At 39.3% G+C, this 22,914-nt stretch overlaps 1 protein-coding gene and 1 non-coding gene across 16 annotated transcripts in view; both read left to right on the top strand.

The window, feature by feature from the left end:
* The window catches only part of LOC129415546 (uncharacterized), a 68,185-nt gene that overhangs the window by 42,943 nt on the left and 2,328 nt on the right, over window positions 1-22,914 (top strand). For 3 of the 15 annotated variants that reach the window (XM_073873015.1, XM_073873016.1, XM_073873017.1), the window contains 15 exons: window positions 9,596-10,096; window positions 10,326-10,414; window positions 10,525-10,572; window positions 11,398-11,561; window positions 11,810-11,962; window positions 12,239-12,345; window positions 12,436-12,876; window positions 12,982-14,898; window positions 15,085-15,173; window positions 15,284-15,331; window positions 15,671-16,048; window positions 16,159-16,323; window positions 16,568-16,713; window positions 16,990-17,087; window positions 17,178-17,218. In XM_073873015.1, coding sequence (XP_073729116.1) covers window positions 9,596-10,096; window positions 10,326-10,414; window positions 10,525-10,572; window positions 11,398-11,490 — 731 coding nt within the window. In that variant the 3' untranslated portion in view covers window positions 11,491-11,561; window positions 11,810-11,962; window positions 12,239-12,345; ... (7 more) ...; window positions 16,990-17,087; window positions 17,178-17,218. Of the gene's footprint in view, window positions 1-437; window positions 536-1,756; window positions 2,039-2,148; window positions 2,315-5,692; window positions 6,194-6,422; window positions 6,503-6,612; window positions 6,661-6,999; window positions 7,378-7,487; window positions 7,653-9,595; window positions 10,097-10,325; window positions 10,415-10,524; window positions 10,573-10,908; window positions 11,288-11,397; window positions 11,562-11,809; window positions 11,963-12,238; window positions 12,346-12,435; window positions 12,877-12,981; window positions 14,899-15,084; window positions 15,174-15,283; window positions 15,332-15,670; window positions 16,049-16,158; window positions 16,324-16,567; window positions 16,714-16,989; window positions 17,088-17,177; window positions 17,219-17,729; window positions 17,863-22,430; window positions 22,522-22,914 lie in introns of those variants that run through there. The other 12 variants (XM_073873005.1, XM_073873003.1, XM_073873004.1 and 9 more) reach the window with 11 other exon arrangements.
* LOC129415553 (uncharacterized) lies at window positions 2,334-3,865 on the top strand. The gene is made up of 4 exons (XR_012372096.1): window positions 2,334-2,715; window positions 2,992-3,098; window positions 3,189-3,616; window positions 3,727-3,865. It is a non-coding gene; the product is annotated as an uncharacterized protein (transcript).

The raw sequence follows: 22,914 nt of genomic DNA on the forward strand, positions 1-22,914 counted from the left end.
CCAAAAGCCTACAGACTTTCTGACATACCTGACCAGTAAAGTATTTACCCTGATCAGAATCAATAATGTTTCATTTAATCTAGAATGATGTCTCGAACCAGCATATTAGCCATAAAGGCAGCAAAGCCTTTCTTTGTGGGGAAAACCTTTACACCAAACGAGAAAATTATCAGTTATAATTGTAATATCTTGATAACTCTTGCACTTAGGTAAGGTTATAAAGTCACACTGCAATTCACAAAACAGCCCTGAGGTGTTCTGCTTAGAATTGATAGAATTTGGGGGTGCCGAATTGTGTTATTGAGAAGTTACGCATCCGCAAACAATTTCTTTTTCATGTTTCCTAAAACCCCTCGCCCACCAATTTGCATTAAAATTTAAACACATTTGAAAAACGCCTAAGCGTCCGACACTGTGTATCTTTGTGACCAAATAAGGAAAAGACTTTTGGATTTACGAATCGGTGTTAAAGCCTCCAGTCAGTTCGAGCAATCTTTCTTCAAAGGATTCCTCAGCTCTGGCCAGTCAGTCGAAGGTGGTTAAAGGTGTCCAGAAGAACCAACATCATTAATTGAAGATTACCTCCGGAGAGTGATGCTTCCAAACAGGGCAGATCAGTCACATCCTGATGCCACGGATAAAGCCAGTCTGACTTTTTCCAAGACTCGTGTGAGTCTTGAAGGAACCGACGTGCATGTCAGGCAATCTAAATATCCGATGCCGGATGTGGCCAAAAATCCAGCGGATAAAGTGTCCAAAATTCCTGGGCCTGAAAGTGCTGGTCAGCAGAGACAGAAAAAAAAAGGGTAAACCAAGCCCCAAAAGTCTTCTGCCAAAAGGTCCTGGTAAGAAAACTAAATTGACTGTACTCTCTAAAGCAATGTTTTTGTTTTCCATTTCATTGTTTATTATTTCTCTTGTTGACTGACTCTCTGTAAGTTCTCTGTAATTGTTTTGTTTTATTTGTACCTCTGCCTGTAGTTATCGTATTAAGTCTGTCAGCGTGTATTTGATCCCTTTTCTAATCTGTGAATATGTAACCTCATACATTTTATTATTGTGTGTGTGTTTCAGAATCTTTTAATGCTGATTATAAGCTTCATGATCAGGACGGCATCAATAGCAATGTTGTCACAGGAATCCGCACAGCTGATGGCAAAGAGGTACAGTAGGGCACGCGTACTTATTTCAACAAACATTGGGCAACCTTAAAAGTTTTGTGCGGTATCAGGGGTTTTACAATGTTTTATCAATACTGTCTTTCTTTTTGCAGGTCACCATCAAGCGTGTGGAGTTGGATGACAAAGACGTTATTCATTATGTAAGTCACCAAAGCTAAACAAGTCCAGTTAAAACTAGCCATAACATTACTAAGATTAACTAAAATAGATATTAAAGGCTACAAGCACCAAAGAAAGTTGATCTGGAAAGGCCTTGTTGACCTTATTCACAATTATTAAAGCCATGTAAATGCAATACCAATACATTTGTGACCCTGCCTGTGAACACCTAGCTAAAGTCATTTTCAGTGATTTACTGTTTTCTACATATGGCTAAAATCAAACTTTTAAGATCCTATAATCTCAAAACCGAGTTTTACAGACAGGGTCACATTTATCAGAAAGAGGATCTAATACTTTCTTGACCACTTGTTTTCCAGCCTGGATATTGCAAATCGCTCCCTAGAGAGGTGGCGCTGATGCTAAAATTAAGAGAAGCTCCTGAATGCCCTTATGTCATAAAAATGTATGACTGATACGAGGAACGCACCTGGGTCATGCTTGTCCTCGAGTACCAAAGGGACTGGAAGGACTTGTATTCTTATATCGATAAGAAGGGAATGAAGGAAGACAAAGCTTGCCGCCTTATGCTTCAATTAGTAAGAGCAGTTCAACACTGCTTGAAGCATGAGGTGCTTCACAATGATATCATTCTCAAAACATCATGGTGGATGAAAGTGGTTTGCACCTGAAGTTAACAAACTTTAGGATGGGTCGTCTAGTCAAAAGCACTGGCTACACATCCAAACCACGTGAAGGTGAGCTGGAGTTTTTTAATAACATAGTGGAGCATGGAAACTTGCTTTTAGTGACATCATGATTATGTGACCCTGTTACAAAATTACTCAACACAATGTTTTGCTTACAGGAGCTAAATGTTGCATTCCACCTGAGGCCTTAACGAGGTTGCCATACTTGGCCATGCCAGCAACCGTCTGGGCCTTAGGTGTGGTGCTCTATGAGATTGGTGCCCGGATTTCCACCCTTGCAACGATTAGGCGTAGTAAGGATTACGGGACGCAATTTAACCATGAGTAAGTAAGAGACAAGAAGATTGCATTTTGTACATTTTACTCATTTGGTATTTTAGACATTTTTATTTAAAGCAACTTACAGTGTATTCAAGGTTTATATTTTTCATCAGTATGTCTGCTCCTCTCCCACAACCTTTTGTGCTGTTAACACAATTCACTACAAACTGAGGAGCCTGAGGAACACTATCTGATACAAGAACTATATAGACAGATAGAAAGACTTACCAGCTCTTTTCTAAAACTTACAGATGCCCATGATCTAATTCAACGGTGCCTGTACATGAATCCCGATCAACTTCTTACAATCGATCAGATTTTAGCACACGACTGGTTTAAGTGCATCATAACACATGTTCCGGCGACCCCAACGGTTGCGAATTATCTTGTGCCAAAAGGTTCTGGTAAGACAGCACAATTTACTGTATTTTTTAAAAGCAAATCTTATTGTAGACACATCAGACAATGATTTCTTGTATGTCGTTCTTCTCTGACTTTGTTTTCCATTTCATTGTTTATTTTTTCTCTTGCTGACTGACTCTCTGTAAGTTCACTGTAATTGTTTTGTTTTATTTGTACCTCTGCTTGTAGTTATTGTATTAAGTCTGTCAGCGTGTGTTTGATCCCTTTTCTACTCTGTGAATATGTAACCTCATACATTTTATTATTGTGTGTTTCAGAATCTTTTAATGCTGAATATGAGTATAAAACGAGTAAAGATTATTTTCTTGGGAAAGGTGCCTATGGCAGGGTCTATAGAGGAACCCGTAAAGCTGATGGCAAATTGGTACGGCACCCATACTTATTTCTACAGACATTGTGCAAACCTTAAACATGTTGCGCTTTTCAATGTTTCATTTTGTCTTTCTCTTTGCAGGTCGCCATCAAGCGTGTGAGGCTACGTGAGGAAGAAAGATGTATTTGTTATGCTTTAAGGCTGGATATTCCAGACCACTTGTTACAGAGGTGGCCTTAATGTTGAAGTTAAAAGAAGCTCCTGCATGCCCCTATGTTATAAGAATGATTGACTGGTATGAGGAACGCAATTACCTCATGTTTGTTCTGGAGTACCTAGACGAATGGATGCCCTTGCGTAATTATATCTCTACACCTGGAAAACTGCCGGAAGATAAAGCTCGCAGGCTTATGCTTCAGTTAGTGAAAGCAGTTGAACATTGCATAAAGCACGGGGTGTTTCACAATGACATCCATTTTGGAAACATCTTGGTGGACAGTGAAGGTGTACAACTGAAGATAATTGACTTCTAATCAATGACGCTGCATACAAATCCAAAGGACATAAAGGTGAGCTGGAGATTTTAATTAACTTAGTGGAACATGGAAACTTGCTTTTAGTGACATCATGATCATGTGACCCTGTTCCTTAATTACTCAACACAATGTTTTGCTTACAGGAGCACCTGAGAAATATTCTGAGTTCATACACAGGGTCATGCCAAAAAACGTCTTGGACTTAGGTTCTGTGCTATATAAGATGCTGCACGGAAAAAAGCCCCTTCTTTGGACCCCAATTATGGACCCCACTTTAACACAAAAAGACTGCATTTTGTACATTTGACTCATTTAGCAGACATTTTTATCTAAAGCAACTTCATCAGTATGTCTGCTCCTCTCCCACAACCTTTTGTGCTGTAGAGTAAACCAATAGAGTAAAGTTTGCCGCATCGTCTGCCTTTTTGTTATATTATTTTGGTCTGACGAACCACTTTATTTTAACTACAGGGTTAAGCATTGACGCATCGACTGCCTTTAATTATTTGATCTGACGAACTAGTTAACTCTACTTACCAGAGTTAAACATTGCTGTATTGACTGCCATTAATTATAAGGTCTGACGAACTTCTTAACTCTTGACTAGTTGTATGGTCGATCGAAAACAAGAGAGCTTCATGGCCAAAAAACAACTTGGTTTAAACAAATTTGTTAGGAAATAACTAGTTTTGACTCCCATAGAAACTATAGAAACCATCAGGCGACTAAGCTGGTTCCGGTGAAGCTAAACATTTTCCCCCCACCCCATATCTTCATCATGAGGTGACCCCCCCGTCACTAAAAGACGAAGTTCTTCTCATGACTCCATCCCACAGCATTTCGCCTGTCTAAGATTTGGGGAGTATAAGCTAATTTGTATCTAGGTTTACCTAGCAACTTCACTGCTGAGTTTTATTGTTGAATTTTATTGCTGAAGGGGTACCTAGTAGGACAGCATAAGGATCATCCCATCTTGGTTTTAGGCCTGAGTGTTTTAATTTTTTATAAATCATTTGCCCTGGCACAATATTATGTTGTCCATAATTTTTACAGCATCCTGAACCTAATTTTGCTTTTTTGTACTGCTTCAGTCAAAGTCATACAATATGTAAAAAGAGAATCTGACATTAGATGTAAATGTACTTCTGCAAGGTCTGAAGTTCCTGGCAGCTATGCCATTGAATCCCCAAAAGCCTACAGACTTTCTGACATACCTGACCAGTAAAGTATTTACCCTGATCAAAATCAATAATGTTTAATTTAATCTAGAATGATGTCTCGAACCAGCATATTAGCCATAAAGGCAGCAAAGTCTTTCTTTGTGGGGAAAACCTTTACACCAAAGAAGAAAATGATCAGTTATAATTGTAATATCTTGATAACCCTCGCACTTAGGTAAGGTTATAAAGTCACACTGCAATTCACACAACAGCACTGAGGTGTTCTGCTTAGAACTGATAGAATTTGGGGGTGCCGAATTGTGTTTTTGAGAAGTTACGCATCCGCAAACAATTTATTTTGCATGTTTCCTAAAACCCCTTGCCCACCAATTTGCATTAAAATGTAAACACATTTGAAAAACGCCTAAGCGTCCGACACTGTGTATCTTTGTGACCAAATACACTGTCAAAAATAAAGGTACGAAGCTGTCACTGGGGCAGTACCCTTTAAAAAAGGTCCTAATATGTACCATTTAGGTACAAATATGTACCTTTAAAGGTACATTTTGGCAGTTCAAAGTACTAATATGCACTCTTTGGGTACAAAGGTGTACCTTTTTGAAAGGGTACTGTCCCAGTGACAACTTTTTTACCTTTATTTCTGAGAGTGTAAGGAAAAGACTTTTGGATTTATGAATCGGTGTTAAAATTACTATTTTCAATCCATTCTCATTTCTCCTTTCTGGAGCATTGAATTTGAAAATCAGCTATCTCTGTGAGCTGTGAGTAGTTTGTCACCATAGATGACCATAGTTCTGAAACCGAAAAACGTTCAAGTGTTAACTCCGAATCGGTTGAACCTCCTTCATGATACGGGCCCCAGGTTGTGCTCAAGTATCTGTAATGTTTATAATCTATTTCATGTGTCTAAATGCATTTTCTCTTACAGTGGTTTTGGATCTGGCCAGTCCTGCAACAAAAGCCAGCATCAGTCTGGACCACACCAAACCAAAAGCGCTAAAGCGCCCCTTTGACTGCATCCGGAGGGGCAAAGTAAAGACAGTGCCGGATCCACAGCCTCCAGTCAGTTCGAGCAATCCTTCTTCAAAGGATTCCTCAGATCTGGCCAGTCAGTCGAAGGTGGTTAAAGGTGGTCCAGAAGAACCAACATCACTATTTGAAGATTACCTCCGGAGAAAAAAAGATGTGGAGCACCATGTGATGCTTCCACACAGCGCAGATCAGGCACATTCTGATGCCACGGATAAAGCCAGTCTGCCAATTCCAAGACTCGTGTGAGTCTTGAAGGAACAGACGTGCATGTTGGGCAATCTGGCCAAAAATCCAGCGGCTAAAGTGTCCAAAATTCCTGGGCCTGAAAGTGCTGGTCAGCCGAGACAGAAAAAAACGGGTAAACCAAGACCCAAATGTCTTCTGCCAACAGGTCCTGGTAAGAAAACTAAATTGACTGTACTCTCTAAAGCAATGTTTTTGTTTTCCATTTCATTGTTTATTATTTCTTTTGTTGACTGACTATCTGTAAGTTCTCTGTAATTGTTTTGTTTTATTTGTACCTCTGCCTGTAGCTATCGTATTAAGTCTGTCAGCGTGTATTTGATCCCTTTTCTACTCTGTGAATATGTAACCTCATACATTTTATTATTGTGTGTGTGTTTCAGAATCTGATGATCAGCTTCATGATCAGGACGGCATCAATAGCAATGTTGTCACAGGAATCCGCACAGCTGATGGCAAAGAGGTACAGTAGGGCACGCGTACTTATTTCAACAAACATTGGACAACCTTAAAAGTTTTGTGCGGTATCAGGGGTTTTACAATGTTTTATCAATGCTGTCTTGCTCTTTGCAGGTCACCATCAAGCGTGTGGAGTTGGATGACAAAGACAATATTCATTATGTAAGTCACCAAAGCTAAACAAGTCCAGTTAAAACTACCCATAACATTACTAAGATTAACTAAAATAGATATTAAAGGCTACAAGCACCAAAGAAAGTTGATCTGGAAAGGCCTTGTTGACCTTGTTCACAATTATTAAAGCCATGTAAATGCAATACCAATACATTTGTGACCCTGCCTGTGAACACCTAGCTAAAGTTATTTTCAGTGATGTACTGTTTTCTACATATGGCTAAAATCAAACTTTTAAGATCCTATAATCTCAAAACCGGGTTTTACAGACAGGGTCACATTTATCAGAAAGATGATCTAATACTTTCTTGACCACTTGTTTTCCAGCCTGGATATTGCAAATCGCTCCCTAGAGAGGTGGCGCTGATGCTAAAATTAAGAGAAGCTCCTCAATGCCCTCATGTCATAAAAATTATGACTGGTACGAGGAACGCACCTGGGTCATGCTTGTCCTCGAGTACCAAAGGGACTGGAAGGACTTGTATTCTTATATCGATAAGAAGGGAATGAAGGAAGACAAAGCTTGCCGACTTACGCTTCAATTAGTAAGAGCAGTTCAACACTGCTTGAAGCATGAGGTGCTTCACAATGATATCCATTCTCAAAACATCATGGTGGATGAAAGTGGTTTGCACCTGAAGTTAACAAACTTTAGGATGGGTCGTCTAGTCAAAAGCACTGGCTACACATCCAAACCACGTGAAGGTGAGCTGGAGTTTTTTAATAACATAGTGGAGCATGGAAACTTGCTTTTAGTGACATCATGATCAGGTGACCCTGTTACAAAATTACTCAACACAATGTTTTGCTTACAGGAGCTAAATGTTGCATTCCACCTGAGGCCTTAACGAGGTTGCAATACTTGGCCATGCCAGCAACCGTCTGGGCCTTAGGTGTGGTGCTCTATGAGATGGTGCACGGATTTCCACCCTTGCAACGTTTAGGCGTAGTTAGGATTACGGGACGCAATTTAACCATGAGTAAGTAAAAGACTAGAAGATTGCATTTTGTACATTTTACTCATTTGATATTTTAGACATTTTTATTTAAAGCAACTTACAGTGTATTCTAGGGCTGTCAACGAATATTCTAAATTCGAATATGAAAATTAATATTCGAATAAAATTTTTTTTTTAAAGCCCGCGGTAGTAGAGACGTGGCTGTCTGCTTTGTGAGTGGGCGCACTAGGGACAGGTCACAGTAGTCACACTCTCTGTCACGGTTAAAAGTTGACGCGTCTTGCATGGAAGATGGCAGAAAGTCGACCGCAGCAGAGAAAGCGCTTTTAACCCCCAAAAATCTAAAAAGCTATGTCTGGAAGTACTTTGGATTTTGGTCGGTAGGAGGTAAAATTGTTGAGCCGCTAGATAAAGTTGTTAGCATACCATTCGACCACTAGCAACATGATGTCACGAAATCTCGAAAATGTGCACCCAAATGAGCATGGCATCTTGTACACACTGCATATTAATTCGTTTGTCACTTCAACTTTTAATGCTTAATCATGTTCTGTACACACACACTTCAGTAATTTACGGGACTGACAATCGCATTCTACAACCGCATTAACTCCCGCATTGCAAACTGCAGTGACAACCGCGTTTACAGAAACTTTGCATAGTGTGTAGCCTACATAACCGAACTGAACAACTAGTAGTTAATAAAGTGTTTAAATATCTTGTTTTGACTATTGCTAGGAAATAACTAGTTTTGACTCCCATAGAAACTATAGAAACCATCAGGCGACTAAGCTGGTTCCGGTGAAGCTAAACATTTGCCCCCCACCCCATATCTTCATCATGAGGTGACCCCCCCGTCACTAAAAGACGAAGTTCTTCTCATGACTCCATCCCACAGCATTTCGCCTGTCTAAGATTTGGGGAGTATAAGCTAATTTGTATCTAGGTTTACCTAGCAACTTCACTGCTGAGTTTTATTGTTGAATTTTATTGCTGAAGGGGTACCTAGTAGGATAGCATAAGGATTGTCCCATCTTGGTTTTAGGCCTGAGTGTTTTAATTTTTTATAAATCATTTGCCCTGCCACAATATTATGTTGTCCGTAATTTTTACAGCATCCTGAACCTGATTTTGCTTTTTTGTACTGCTTCAGTCAAAGCCATACAATATGTAAAAAGAGAATCTGACATTAGATGTAAATTTACTTCTGCAAGGTCTGAAGTTCCTGGGAGCTATGCCATTGAATCCCCAAAAGCCTACAGACTTCCTGACATACCTGACCAGTAAAGTATTTACCCTGATCAAAATCAATAATGTTTCATTTAATCTAGAATGATGTCTCGAACCAGCATATTAGCCATAAAGGCAGCAAAGCCTTTCTTTGTGGGGAAAACCTTTACACCAAACGAGAAAATTATCAGTTATAATTGTAATATCTTGATAACCCTCGCACTTAGGTAAGGTTATAAAGTCACACTGCAATTCACACAACAGCACTGAGGTTTTCTGCTTAGAATTGATAGAATTTGGGGGTTCCGAATCGTGTTTTTGAGAAGTTACGCATCCGTAAACAATTTCTTTTTCATGTTTCCTAAAACCCCTCGCCCACCAATTTGCATTAAAATGTAAATACATTTGAAAAACGCCTAAGCGTCCGACACTGTGTATCTTTGTGACCAAATAAGGAAAAGACTTTTGGATTTACGAATCGGTGTTAAAATTACTATTTTCAATCCATTCTCATTTCTCCTTTTTGGAGCATTGAATTTGAAAATCAGCTATCTCTGTGAGCTGTGAGTAGTTTGTCACCATAGATGACCATAGTTCTGTAACCGAAAACTCAAAGTTCAAGTGTTAACTCCGAATTGGTTGAACCTCCTTCATGATACGGGCCCCAGGTTGTGCTGAAGTATCTGTAATGTTTATAATCTATTTCATGTGTCTAAATGCATTTTCTCTTACAGTGGTTTTGGATCTGACCAGTCCTGCAACAAAAGCCAGCATCAGTCTGGACCACACCAAACCAAAAGCGATAAAGCGCCCCTTTGACTGCATCCGGAGGGGCAAAGTGGAGACAGTGCCGGATCCACAGCCTCCAGTCAGTTCAAGCAATCCTTCTTCAAAGGATTCCTCAGATCTGGCCAGTCAGTCAAAGGTGGTTAAAGGTGGTCCAGAAGAACCAACATCATTAATTGAAGATTACCTCCGGAGAGTGATGCTTCCACACAGGGCAGATCAGGCACATCCTGATGCCACGGATAAAGCCAGTCTGCCTATTTCCAAGACTCGTGTGAGTCTTGAAGGAACCGACATGCATGTCAGGCAATCTAAATATCCGATGCCGGATGTGGCAAAAAATCCAGCGGCTAAAGTGTCCAAAATTCCTGGGCCTGAAAGTGCTGGTCAGCCGAGAAAGAAAAAAACGGGTAAACCAAGCCCCAAATGTCTTCTGCCAAAAGGTCCTGGTAAGAAAACAAAATTGACTGTACTCTCTAAAGCAATGTTTTTGTTTTCCATTTCATTGTTTATTATTTCTCTTGTTGACTGACTTTCTGTAAGTTCTCTGTAATTGTTTTGTTTTATTTGTACCTCTGCCTGTAGCTATCGTATTAAGTCTGTCAGCGTGTATTTGATCCCTTTTCTACTCTGTGAATATGTAACCTCATACATTTTATTATTGTGTGTGTGTTTCAGAATCTTTTAATGCTGATTATAAGCTTCATGATCAGGACGGCATCAATAGCAATGTTGTCACAGGAATCCGCACAGTTGATGGCAAAGAGGTACAGTAGGGCACGCATACTTATTTCAACAAACATTGGGCAACCTTAAAAGTTTTGTGCGGTATCAGGGGTTTTACAATGTTTTATCAATGCTGTCTTTCTCTTTGCAGGTCACCATCAAGCGTGTGGAGTTGGATGATAAAGACGTTATTCATTATGTAAGTCACCAAAGCTAAACAAGTCCAGTTAAAACTAGCCATAACATTACTAAGATTAACTAAAATAGATATTAAAGGCTACAAGCACCAAAGAAAGTTGATCTGGAAAGGCCTTGTTGACCTTATTCACAATTATTAAAGCCATGTAAATGCAATACCAATACATTTGTGACCCTGCCTGTGAACACCTAGCTAAAGTCATTTTCAGTGATGTACTGTTTTCTACATATGGCTAAAATCAAACTTTTAAGATCCTATAATCTCAAAACCGGGTTTTACAGACAGGGTCACATTTATCAGAAAGAGGATCTACTTTCTTGACCACTTGTTTTCCAGCCTGGATATTGCAAACCGCTCCCTATAGAGGTGGCGCTGAAGCTAAAATGAAAAGAAGCTCCTGAATGCCCTTATTTCATAAAAATGTATGACTGGTACGAGGAAGGCACCTGGGTCATGCTTGTCCTCGAGTACCAAAGGGACTGGAAGGACTTGTATTCTTATATCGATAAGAAGGGAATGAAGGAAGACAAAGCTCCCCGCCTTATGCTTCAATTAGTAAGAGCAGTTCAACACTGCTTGAAGCATGAGGTGCTTCACAATGATATCCATTCTCAAAACATCATGGTGGATGAAAGTGGTTTGCACCTGAAGTTAACAAACTTTAGGATGGGTCGTCTAGTCAAAAGCACTGGCTACACATCCAAACCACGTGAAGGTGAGCTGGAGTTTTTTAATAACATAGTGGAGCATGGAAACTTGCTTTTAGTGACATCATGATCATGTGACCCTGTTACAAAATTACTCAACACAATGTTTTGCTTACAGGAGCTAAATGTTGCATTCCACCTGAGGCCTCAAGAGGTTGCAATACTTGGCCATGCCAGCAACCGTCTGGGCCTTAGGTGTGGTGCTCTATGAGATGGTGCACGGATTTCCACCCTTACAACGATTAGGCGTAGTTAGGATTACGGGACGCAATTTAACCATGAGTAAGTAAAAGACAAGAAGATTGCATTTTGTACATTTTACTCATTTGGTATTTTAGACATTTTTATTTAAAGCAACTTACAGTGTATTCAAGGTTTATATTTTTCATCAGTATGTCTGCTCCTCTCCCACAACCTTTTGTGCTGTTAACACAATTCACTACAAACTGAGGAGCCTGAGGAACACTATCTGATACAAGAACTAGATAGACAGATAGAAAGACTTAACAGCTCTTTTCTAAAACTTACAGATGCCCGTGATCTCATTTGACGGTACCTGTACATGAATCCAGATCAACGACTAACAATCGATAAGATTTTAGCACACGACTGGTTTAAGTGCATCATAACACATGTTCCGGCGACCCCAACAGTTTTAAATTATCTTGTGCCAAAAGGTTCTGGTAAGACAGCACAATTTACTGTATTTTTTAAAAGCAAATCTTATTGTAGACACATCAGACAATGATTTCTTGTATGTCGTTCTTCTCTGACTTTGTTTTCCATTTCATTGTTTATTTTTTCTCTTGTTGACTGACTCTCTGTAAGTTCTCTGTAAATGTTTTGTTTTATTTGTACCTCTGCCTGTAGTTATCGTATTAAGTCTGTCAGCGTGTGTTTGATCCCTTTTCTACTCTGTGAATATGTAACCTCATACATTTTATTATTGTGTGTTTCAGAATCTTTTAATGCTGAATACGAGTATAAAACGAGTAAAGATTATTTTCTTGGGAAAGGTGCCTATGGCAGGGTCTATAGAGGAACCCGTAAAGCTGATGGCAAATTGGTACGGCACCCATACTTATTTCTACAGACATTGTGCAAACCTTAAACATGTTGCGCTTTTCAATGTTTCATTTTGTCTTTCTCTTTGCAGGTTGCCATCAAGCGTGTGAGGCTACGTGAGGAAGAAAGATGTATTTGTTATGCTTTAAGGCTGGATATTCCAGACCACTTGTTACAGAGGTGGCCGTAATGTTGAAGTTAAAAGAAGCTCCTGAATGCCCCTATGTTATAAGAATGATTGACTGGTATGAGGAACGCAATTACCTCATGTTTGTTCTGGAGTACCTAGACGAATGGATGCCCTTGCGTAATTATATCTCTACACCTGGAAAACTGCCGGAATATAAAGCTCGCAGGCTTATGCTTCAGTTAGTGAAAGCAGTTGAACATTGCATAAAGCACGGGGTGTTTCACAATGACATCCATTTTGGAAACATCTTGGTGGACAGTGAAGGTGTACAGCTGGAGTTAATTGACTTTGGGATTGGCAGTCTAATCAATGACGCTGCATACAAATCCAAAGGACATAAAGGTGAGCTGGAGATTCTAGATAACTTAGTGGAACATGGAAACTTGCTTTTAGTGACATCATGATCATGTGACCCTGTTACTTCTCAACACAATGTTTTGCTTACAGGAGCACCTGAGAAATACTCTGAGTTCATACACCGGGTCATGCCAGAAAACGTCTTCAACTTCTGTGCTATATAAGATGCTGCATGGAAAAAAGCCCCTTCTTTGGACCCCAGTTATAAACCGCACTTTAACCACGAGTAAGTAAAAGACTGCATTTTATACATTTTACTCATTTGGCAGACATTTTTATCTAAAGCAACTTCATCAGTATGTCTGCTCCTCTCCCACAACCTTTTGTGCTGTAGAGTAAACCAATAAGTGTGCCGCATCGTCTGCCTTTTCGTTACATTATTTTGGTCTGAATAACCACTTTATTTTAACTACAGGGTTAAGCATCGAGTGCCTTTAATTATTTGGTCTGACGAATTAGTTAACTCTACTTACCAGAGTTAAACATTGCTGTATTGACTGCCATTAATTATAAGGTCTGATGAACTTCTTAACTCTTGACTAGTTGTATGGTAGATCAAAAACAAGCGAGCTCTCCATGGCCAAAAAAAAACTTTAGTTTGTTTAATTTGTTTAAACAAATTTGTTAGGAGATATCTTGTTTTGACTATTGCTAGGAAATAACTAGTTTTGACTCCCATAGAAACTATAGAAACCATCAGGCGACTAAGCTGGTTCCGGTGAAGCTAAACATTTGCCCCCCACCCCATATCTTCATCATGAGGTGACCCCCCCGTCACTAAAAGACGAAGTTCTTCTCATGACTCCATCCCACAGCCTTTCGCCTGTCTAAGATTTGGGGAGTATAAGCTAATTTGCTTCTGGTTTACCTAGCAAATTCACTGCTGAGTTTTATTGTTGAATTTTATTGCTGAAGGGGTACCTAGTAGGACAGCATAAGGATCGTCTCATCTTGGTTTTAGGCCTGAGTGTTTTAATTTTTTATAAATCATTTGCCCTGGCACAATATTATGTTGTCCGTAAGTTTTACAGCATCCTGAACCTGATTTTGCTTTTTTGTACTGCTTCAGTCAAAGTCATACAATATGTAAAAAGAGAACCTGACATTAGATGTAAATTTACTTCTGCAAGGTCTGAAGTTCCTGGCAGCTATGCCATTGAATCCCCAAAAGCCTACAGACTTTCTGACATACCTGACCAGTAAAGTATTTACCCTGATCAAAATCAATTATGTTTCATTTAATCTAGAATGATGTCTCGAACCAGCATATTAGCCATAAAGGCAGCAAAGCCTTTCTTTGTGGGGAAAACCTTTACACCAAACGAGAAAATTATCAGTTATAATTGTAATATCTTGATAACCCTCGCACTTAGGTAAGGTTATAAAGTCACACTGCAATTCACAAAACAGCCCTGAGGTGTTCTGCTTAGAATTGATAGAATTTAGGGGTGCCGAATTGTGTTATTGAGAAGTTACGCATCCGCAAACAATTTCTTTTTCATGTTTCCTAAAACCCCTCGCCCACCAATTTGCATTAAAATTTAAACACATTTGAAAAACGCCTAAGCGTCCGACACTGTGTATCTTTGTGACCAAATAAGGAAAAGACTTTTGGATTTACGAATCGGTGTTAAAGCCTCCAGTCAGTTCGAGCAATCCTTCTTCAAAGGATTCCTCAGATCTGGCCAGTCAGTCAAAGGTGGTTAAAGGTGGTCCAGAAGAACCAACATCATTAATTGAAGATTATATCCGGAGAAAAAAAGATGTGGAGCACCATGTGATGCTTCCACACAGGGCAGATCAGGCACATCCTGATGCCACGGATAAAGCCAATCTGCCTTTTTCCAACCGACATGCATGTCGGGCAATCTAAATATCCGATGCCGGATGTGGCCAAAAATCCAGCGGATAAAGTGTCTAAAATTCCTGGGCCTGAAAGTGCTGGTCAGCAGAGACAGAAAAAAACGGGTAAACCAAGCCCCAAATGTCTTCTGCCAAAAGGTCCTGGTAAGAAAACAAAATTGACTGTACTCTCTAAAGCAATGTTTTTGTTTTCCATTTCATTGTTTATTATTTCTCTTGTTGTACCTCTGCCTGTAGCTATCGTATTAAGTTTGTCAGCGTGTATTTGATCCCTTTTCTACTCTGTGAATATGTAACCTCATACATTTTATTATTGTGTGTGTGTTTCAGAATCTTTTAATGCTGATTATAAGCTTCATGATCAGGACGGCATCAATAGCAATGTTGTCACAGGAATCCGCACAGCTGATGGCAAAGAGGTACAGTAGGGCACGCGTACTTATATCAACAAACATTGGGCAACCTTAAAAGTTTTGTGCGGTATCAGGGGTTTTACAATGTTTTATCAATACTGTCTTTCTTTTTGCAGGTCACCATCAAGCGTGTGGAGTTGGATGACAAAGACGTTATTCATTATGTAAGTCACCAAAGCTAAACAAGTCCAGTTAAAACTAGCCATAACATTACTAAGATTAACTAAAATAGATATTAAAGGCTACAAGCACCAAAGAAAGTTGATCTGGAAAGGCCTTGTTGACCTTATTCACAATTATTAAAGCCATGTAAATGCAATACCAATACATTTGTGACCCTGCCTGTGAACACCTAGCTAAAGTCATTTTCAGTGATTTACTGTTTTCTACATATAGCTAAAATCAAACTTTTAAGATCCAATAATCTCAAAACCGAGTTTTACAGACAAGGTCACATTTATCAGAAAGAGGATCTAATACTTTCTTGACCACTTGTTTTCTAGCCTGGATATTGCAAATCGCTCCCTAGAGAGGTGGCGCTGATGCTAAAATTAAGAAAAGCTCCTCAATGCCCTCATATCATAAAAATTATGACTGGTACGAGGAATGCACCTGGGTCATGCTTGTCCTCGAGTACCAAAGGGACTGGAAGGACTTGTATTCTTATATCGATAAGAAGGGAATGAAGGAAGACAAAGCTTGCCGCCTTATACTTCAATTAGTAAGAGCAGTTCAACACTGCTTGAAGCATGAGGTGCTTCACAATGATATCCATTCTCAAAACATCATGGTGGATGAAAGTGGTTTGCACCTGAAGTTAACAAACTTTAGGATGGGTCGTCTAGTCAAAAGCACTGGCTACACATCCAAACCACGTGAAGGTGAGCTGGAGTTTTTTAATAACATAGTGGAGCATGGAAACTTGCTTTTAGTGACATCATGATTATGTGACCCTGTTACAAAATTACTCAACACAATCTTTTGCTTACAGGAGCTAAATGTTGCATTCCACCTGAGGCCTTAACGCGGTTACAATACTTGGCCATGCCAGCAACCGTCTGGGCCTTAGGTGTGGTGCTCTATGAGATGGTGCACGGATTTCCACCCTTGCAACGATTAGGCGTAGTTAGGATTACAGGACGCAATTTAACCATGAGTAAGTAAAAGACAAGAAGATTGCATTTTGTACATTTTACTCATTTGGTATTTTAGACATTTTTATTTAAAGCAACTTACAGTGTATTAAAGGTTTATATTTTTCATCAGTATGTCTGCTCCTCTCCCACAACCTTTTGTGCTGTTAACACAATGCACTACTGAGGAGCCTGAGGAACACTATCTGATACAAGAACTAGATAGACAGATAGAAAGACTTACCAGCTCTTTTCTAAAACTTACAGATGCCCGTGATCCAATTCGACGGTGCCTGTACATTAATCCAGATCAACGACTAAGAATCGATCAGATTTTAGCACACGACTGGTTTAAGTGCATCATAACACATGTTCCGGCGACCCCAACGGTGGCGAATTATCAAAAGGTTCTGGTAAGACAGCACAATTTACTGTATTTTTTAAAAGCAAATCTAATTGTAGACACATCAGACAATGATTTCTTGTATGTCGTTCTTCTCTGACTTAGTTTTCCATTTCATTGTTTATTTTTTCTCTTGTTGACTGACTCTCTGTAAGTTCTCTGTAATTGTTTTGTTTTATTTGTACCTCTGCTTGTAGTTATTGTATTAAGTCTGTCAGCGTGTGTTTGATCCCTTTTCTACTCTGTGAATATGTAACCTCATACATTTTATTATTGTGTGTTTCAGAATCTTTTAATGCTGAATACAAGTATAAAACGAGTAAAGATTATTTTCTTGGGAAAGGTGCCTATGGCAGGGGAACCCGTAAAGCTGATGGCAAATTGGTACGGCACCCATACTTATTTCTACAGACATTGTGCAAACTTTAAACATGTTGCGCTTTTCAATGTTTCATTTTGTCTTCCTCTTTGCAGGCCGCCATCAAGCGTGTGAGGCTACGTGAGGAAGAAAGATGTATTTGTTATGCTTTCAGCCTGGATATTCCAGACCACTTGTTACAGAGGTGGCCTTAATGTTGAAGTTAAAAGAAGCTCCTGAATGCCCCTATGTTATAAGAATAATTGACTGGTATGAGGAACGCAATTACCTCATGTTTGTTCTGGAGTACCTAGACGAATGGATGCCCTTGCGTAATTACATCTCTACACCTGGAAAACTGCCGGAAGATAAAGCTTGCAGGCTTATGCTTCAGTTAGTGAAAGCAGTTGAACACTGCATAAAGCACGGGGTGTTTCACAATGACATCCATTTTGGAAACATCTTGGTGGACAGTGAAGGTGTACAACTGAAGTTAATTGACTTTGGGATTGGTCGTCTAATCAATGACGCTGCATACAAATCCAAACGGACATAAAGGTGAGCTGGAGATTTTAGATAACTTAGTGAAATATGGAAACTTGCTTTTAGTGACATTATGATCATGTGACCCTGTTACTTAATTACTCAACACAATGTTTTGCTTACAGGAGCACCTGAGAAATATTCATACACAGGGTCATGCCAAAAACCGTCTTGGACTTAGGTTCTGTGCTATATAAGATGCTGCACGGAAAAAGCCCCTTCTTTGGACCCCAATTATGGGCCCCACTTTAACCAAGAGTGAGTGAAAGACAAAAAGACTGCATTTTGTACATTTGACTCATTTGGCAGACATTTTTATCTAAAGCAACTTACAGTTCATTCAAGGTTTATATTTTTCATCAGTATGTCTGCTTCTCTCCCACAACCTTTTGTGCTGTAGAGTAAACAAATAGAGTAAAGTTTGCCGCATTGTCTGCCTTTTCGTTACATTATTTTGGTCTGACGAACCACTTTATTTTAACTACAGGGTTAAGCATCGACTGCCTTTAATTATTTGGTCTGACAAACTAGTTAACTCTACTTACCAGAGTTAAACATTGCTGTATTGACTGCCATTAATTATAAGGTCTGACGAACTTCTTAACTCTTGACTAGTTGTATGGTCGATCGAAAACAAAAGAGCTCCATGGCCAAAAAACAACTTGGTTTAAACAAATTTGTTAGGAAATATCTTGTTTTGACTATTGCTAGGAAATAACTAGTTTTGACTCCCATAGAAACTATAGAAACCATCAGGCGACTAAGCTGGTTCCGGTGAAGCTAAACATTTGCCCCCCACCCCATATCTTCATCATGAGGTGACCCCCCATCACTAAAAGACGAAGTTCTTCTCATGACTCCATCCCACAGCATTTCGCCTGTCTAAGATTTAGGGAGTATAAGCTAATTTGCATCTAGGTTTACCTAGCAACTTCACTGCTGAGTTTTATTGTTGAATTTTATTGTTGAATTTTATTGCTGAAGGTGTATCTAGTAGGACAGCATAAGGATCGTCCCATCTTGGTTTTAGGCCTGGGTGTTTTAATTTTTTATAAATCATTTGCCCTGGCACAATATTATGTTGTCCGTAATTTTTACAGCATCCTGAACCTGATTTAGCTTTTTTGTACTGCTTCAGTCAAAGCCATACAATATGTAAAAAGACTGAGAATCTGACATTAGATGTAAATTTACTTCTGGAAGGTCTGAAGTTCCTGGCAGCTATGCCATTGAATCCCCAAAAGCCTACAGACTTCCTGACATACCTGACCAGTAAAGTATTTACCCTGATCAAAATCAATAATGTTTCATTTCATCTAGAATGATGTAGAGGTCGACCGATATGCTTTTTCTCGGGCCGATGCCAATTTTTAGAAATCAGGGCAGCCGATGGACGATATTTTTGGCCGATTTTCTATATGTACATAATAATCAAAATGTTCTCATCATTAGCAGATATTTTAAATGTAAAAATGTCACTATTTAAGTCAAAGTATTTAAAAAAATATGTCTGGTCTTTCTGAAGAGTTTTACAACCTCCTCTGCACTAGCATTTATCAGACACAGATACCTTACACACTGTCATCATCTTTGATCAGTTTTTTACCATGGCTTTTATTGCTTTGTAGGATAAAATCCTTATTTGGTAGACCTGATAAAGTATTTATTAATCATAAAGTTAACATAGTAAATGTCTATGTTTTTTAGTTGAGACTGTTATTTAGGGCAAATCTTTCTAAACACATTTACATTCTCATGTCTGAGGCGCTATAAGTGACTGATTGTGCTGACAGTGACGTCTTGTGAGTTTAGTGTTGGGACAGATCTTTTGTTTCAACCGTTCATTCAAACGAATCCGTTCAAAGGAGTCAGTTCGCGAATCGGACGCGCTGTGTTGTAATCCAGGCTGAGCAGCGCAAAACTGTAAACAAAGTGTTACTGTAACAACAAGAAAAACATTTCCTCGGTGGATATGATTTGGTCTTCCGACCTTTCGCAATCGAGTCAGTTTTGTTTTGAGTAATAAAAGCAGGGAGACAGAAAGCGTGCGCGCGCGGCTCTTCTCTCTCTGTCACGCAAACAAAACTTATCATCACTCATTAATCAAGTAAATGAGCCTAATCTTTGCACGGACAGTGCACAGCGAGACATAAGCCCGTCGCGCTGTTGTACTGGCTGCTTAATTCGCGCGATCCCGCCATCATTTAGTAAAGCTGTTTGTGAACAAAGGAATGGCTGTACACACACGAGACGGGAGCGATCTGCTTGCAGCAAGAGGCAGCGTCACGAGTTCTACAACAGCGCTTAGGTGCCCGCAGATGCGCCTGCCTATTAATCGGCCTAATTTTGCAGCAAAATCGGCTAAAGCCGATTTTTTAAAATATGCCAAAAATCGGCCAATTAATCGGTCGGCCGATAAATCGGTCGACCTCTAGAATGATGTCTCGAACCAGCATATTAGCCATAAAGGCAGCAAAGCCTTTCTTTGTTGGGAAAACCTTTACACCAAACAAGAAAATTATCAGTTGTAATTGTAATATCTTGAAAACCCTCGCACTTAGGTAAGGTTATAAAGTCACTGTGCAATTCACAAAACAGCCCTGTGGCCGGTTGCATAAACATAGCCGTGACATTAAGACTGCGTCTTAAGCACTGATCTATATAAATGACTGGATTGCGCATAGAACGCTTAACGTAACAGCGTGAGGTGAAGCCAGCGCAGAGTTCGAGCCGCCATCTTGGTATACCCAACCGGCAGAGGGTGTCATTGACTTCCATTCAAAATCATGTTTTAAATTCACCCGCTTTACAGCGTATCAGTCACGCAAGATTATTTTTAGAATATGTGTACGTAAATTAACTGTTAATTCTGGTGTTATTTGCAATGTTTATGTTTTAATCGGGCAGGAAAATGGATTTATAAAAAAACGTTAAGGTGAGTGTGTCTGTTGCGTTCTGTTAACGACACGGGTATAAATAAAGTTTTTTTTGACATTCAGCTACACGGTCAGCGTTATTTCTCTAAATAAGTTTAGGTAACTTGTAAGTTTAGATAACATAAAACCAGCAAATTATTGCATGCACATACGGTACAAAGTATGATTATTTATTTAGATTTCAGAATGAGCACGTTTGTCATTAATACTAAATATGCTGCGGTCTGTCTGCTGTTCTGATACTGTAATGAAGATGAATGTATAACTGATTAAAAACGAAAATGTACAACTTTCAGTAAATAACTATTTACATGGTAAGGACGTTTGTGTTGTAATAATGTACAGGGTAACTTCAGATATAAAAACGAAGACTTGTAAAGTGATGTTATATCATTAAAATCTGATCGCGTCCATTGATTTAATGGAATGTTTGGGTATACCAACATGGCGGCGCGGTGGCTTCACAGTTGTGACGTCATGCGCAATCCAGTCATATAGATCAGTGGTCTTAAGAATGATTCTAACTAGCAATTAGTTACTGTAGGGCTAATCAGTCGTATTATTTGGATTTAAAATAGACCAATCTAGCTTTCTATGTAACATACTTAAAACAGTTATGATCAGTCTTGAAGAAAAAATATTCATGACTAACTTTTAAGACTAGTCTTAAAGTTTTATGCAACCGGCCACCAGTGATGGTACTAACGGAGTTATAAATAAATGGCATTACTAACGGCGTTATTTTTTTCAGTAACGAGTAATCAAATAAATTACTGTTTCCCCCGTTATATTGCCGTTACCATTATTGACAATAAATGCTTCGTGTTACTATAATTAATCTCACTAAAGCGATTTTCACCAGTGTAGGTTCTCTCATCCAGACAGGCAATGTTTTTCTCTTGTGTGTGTGTGTGTATGTGTTGAGGGCTGAGAGACAACCACATAACCAATGATGATTGGCTTAATATCAATCGTTAGCCAACCAGAGACAGGCAGAGTTAACACACAAACACATGCACAGTCCAGGAAGTGCAGTGTTGCCAACTTTCTAAACCCCTTTAGCGACTTTATTTACAAAAAGCGACTAGGACAAATCTAGCAATCTTTTCTGGCGTGTTTTTGGAGACTGACGCGAGAGCATGTATCGCTCTCTCTTCACACCGACCAGCGGTTGATGCTGCTAGACACTCACAAGGCAGCCCGGTCCTCGTGCTGCAGTCCGTCCGAGTCCCACACCCGCAATGACAACGCGATGACAAGTACAACAAACTCATAGGTAGCAGTCGCAAACACAAAGTATAATAAGCACTACTTTTCCATCGTTGAGGTGAAACGCAAGAATGTTTATGTAATGTGCAACTTATGCAGAGTAAGAAAGAGCCTCTTCACGTCTGTAATTCTGATCTAATAAAGCAAATTTGAACTTTTTTTAAGTAACGCAATAGTTACTTTGCCTGGTAATTAGTTACTTTTATAATGATGTAACGCAGTTACTAACTCAGTTACTATTTTTGAGAAGTAACTAGTAACTATAACTAATTACTTTTTTAAAGTAACGTTGCCAACACTGCTGGCCACTGAGGTTGACCACAACAGCCAGAGTTGCCATAGCAACCACAGACAGTTCATTGAGATTCACCAGCATGTTTACAGGTGTAAGAAAATTTACAGTACTGTAAGGTTATTGTTTGACAGACCATATTTTAGTAAAATGTTGCAGTGCTACTTTATATTTATATACTTTATATAAGCTGGCTAGCCTAACCATGATGATGAAATGCATTGTTGGCCATAACATTACTTTTAAAAGTCTACACGTTGGTTAAGAGTAGATTTAAAATGTCCCACTGTCATAGCTGTTCTAATATGCATTGCTTTTGTGTTTTCTAGGACACAGCAAAGAACCTTGCACTCCTATCTTGGGAAAGAGACACAATGCACTACACAAAAGGCAGCCGAACTGAGCAAAAGGATTTTGAGAGTAAGTAATTATTCCTTTTGTTCAGCTCACTGTTGCTTGCTTTGAGGTTTTTTAGGATGGAATGGCTGTGCCCATTTTTGTGTCCTATATTTATTAGCCAGATTATGGGTGTTTTTGTTTTTAGTTAAAGGAATAGTCTACTCATTTTCAATATTAAAATATGTTATTACCTTAACTAAGAATTGTTGATACATCCCTCTGTCATCTGTGGGCGTGCGCGTGGGCGCTGGGGTGCGCTGCGACGCTTCGATAGCATTTAGCTTAGCCCCATTCATTCAATGGTACCATTTAGAGATAAAGTTAGAAGTGACCAAACACATCAACGTTTTTCCTATTTAAGACGAGTAGTTATACGAGCAAGTTTGGTGGTACAAAATAAAACGTAGCGCTTTT

This window comes from Misgurnus anguillicaudatus, chromosome 11, assembly GCF_027580225.2.
Source record: "Misgurnus anguillicaudatus chromosome 11, ASM2758022v2, whole genome shotgun sequence".
Lineage (NCBI taxonomy): Eukaryota > Metazoa > Chordata > Actinopteri > Cypriniformes > Cobitidae > Misgurnus > Misgurnus anguillicaudatus.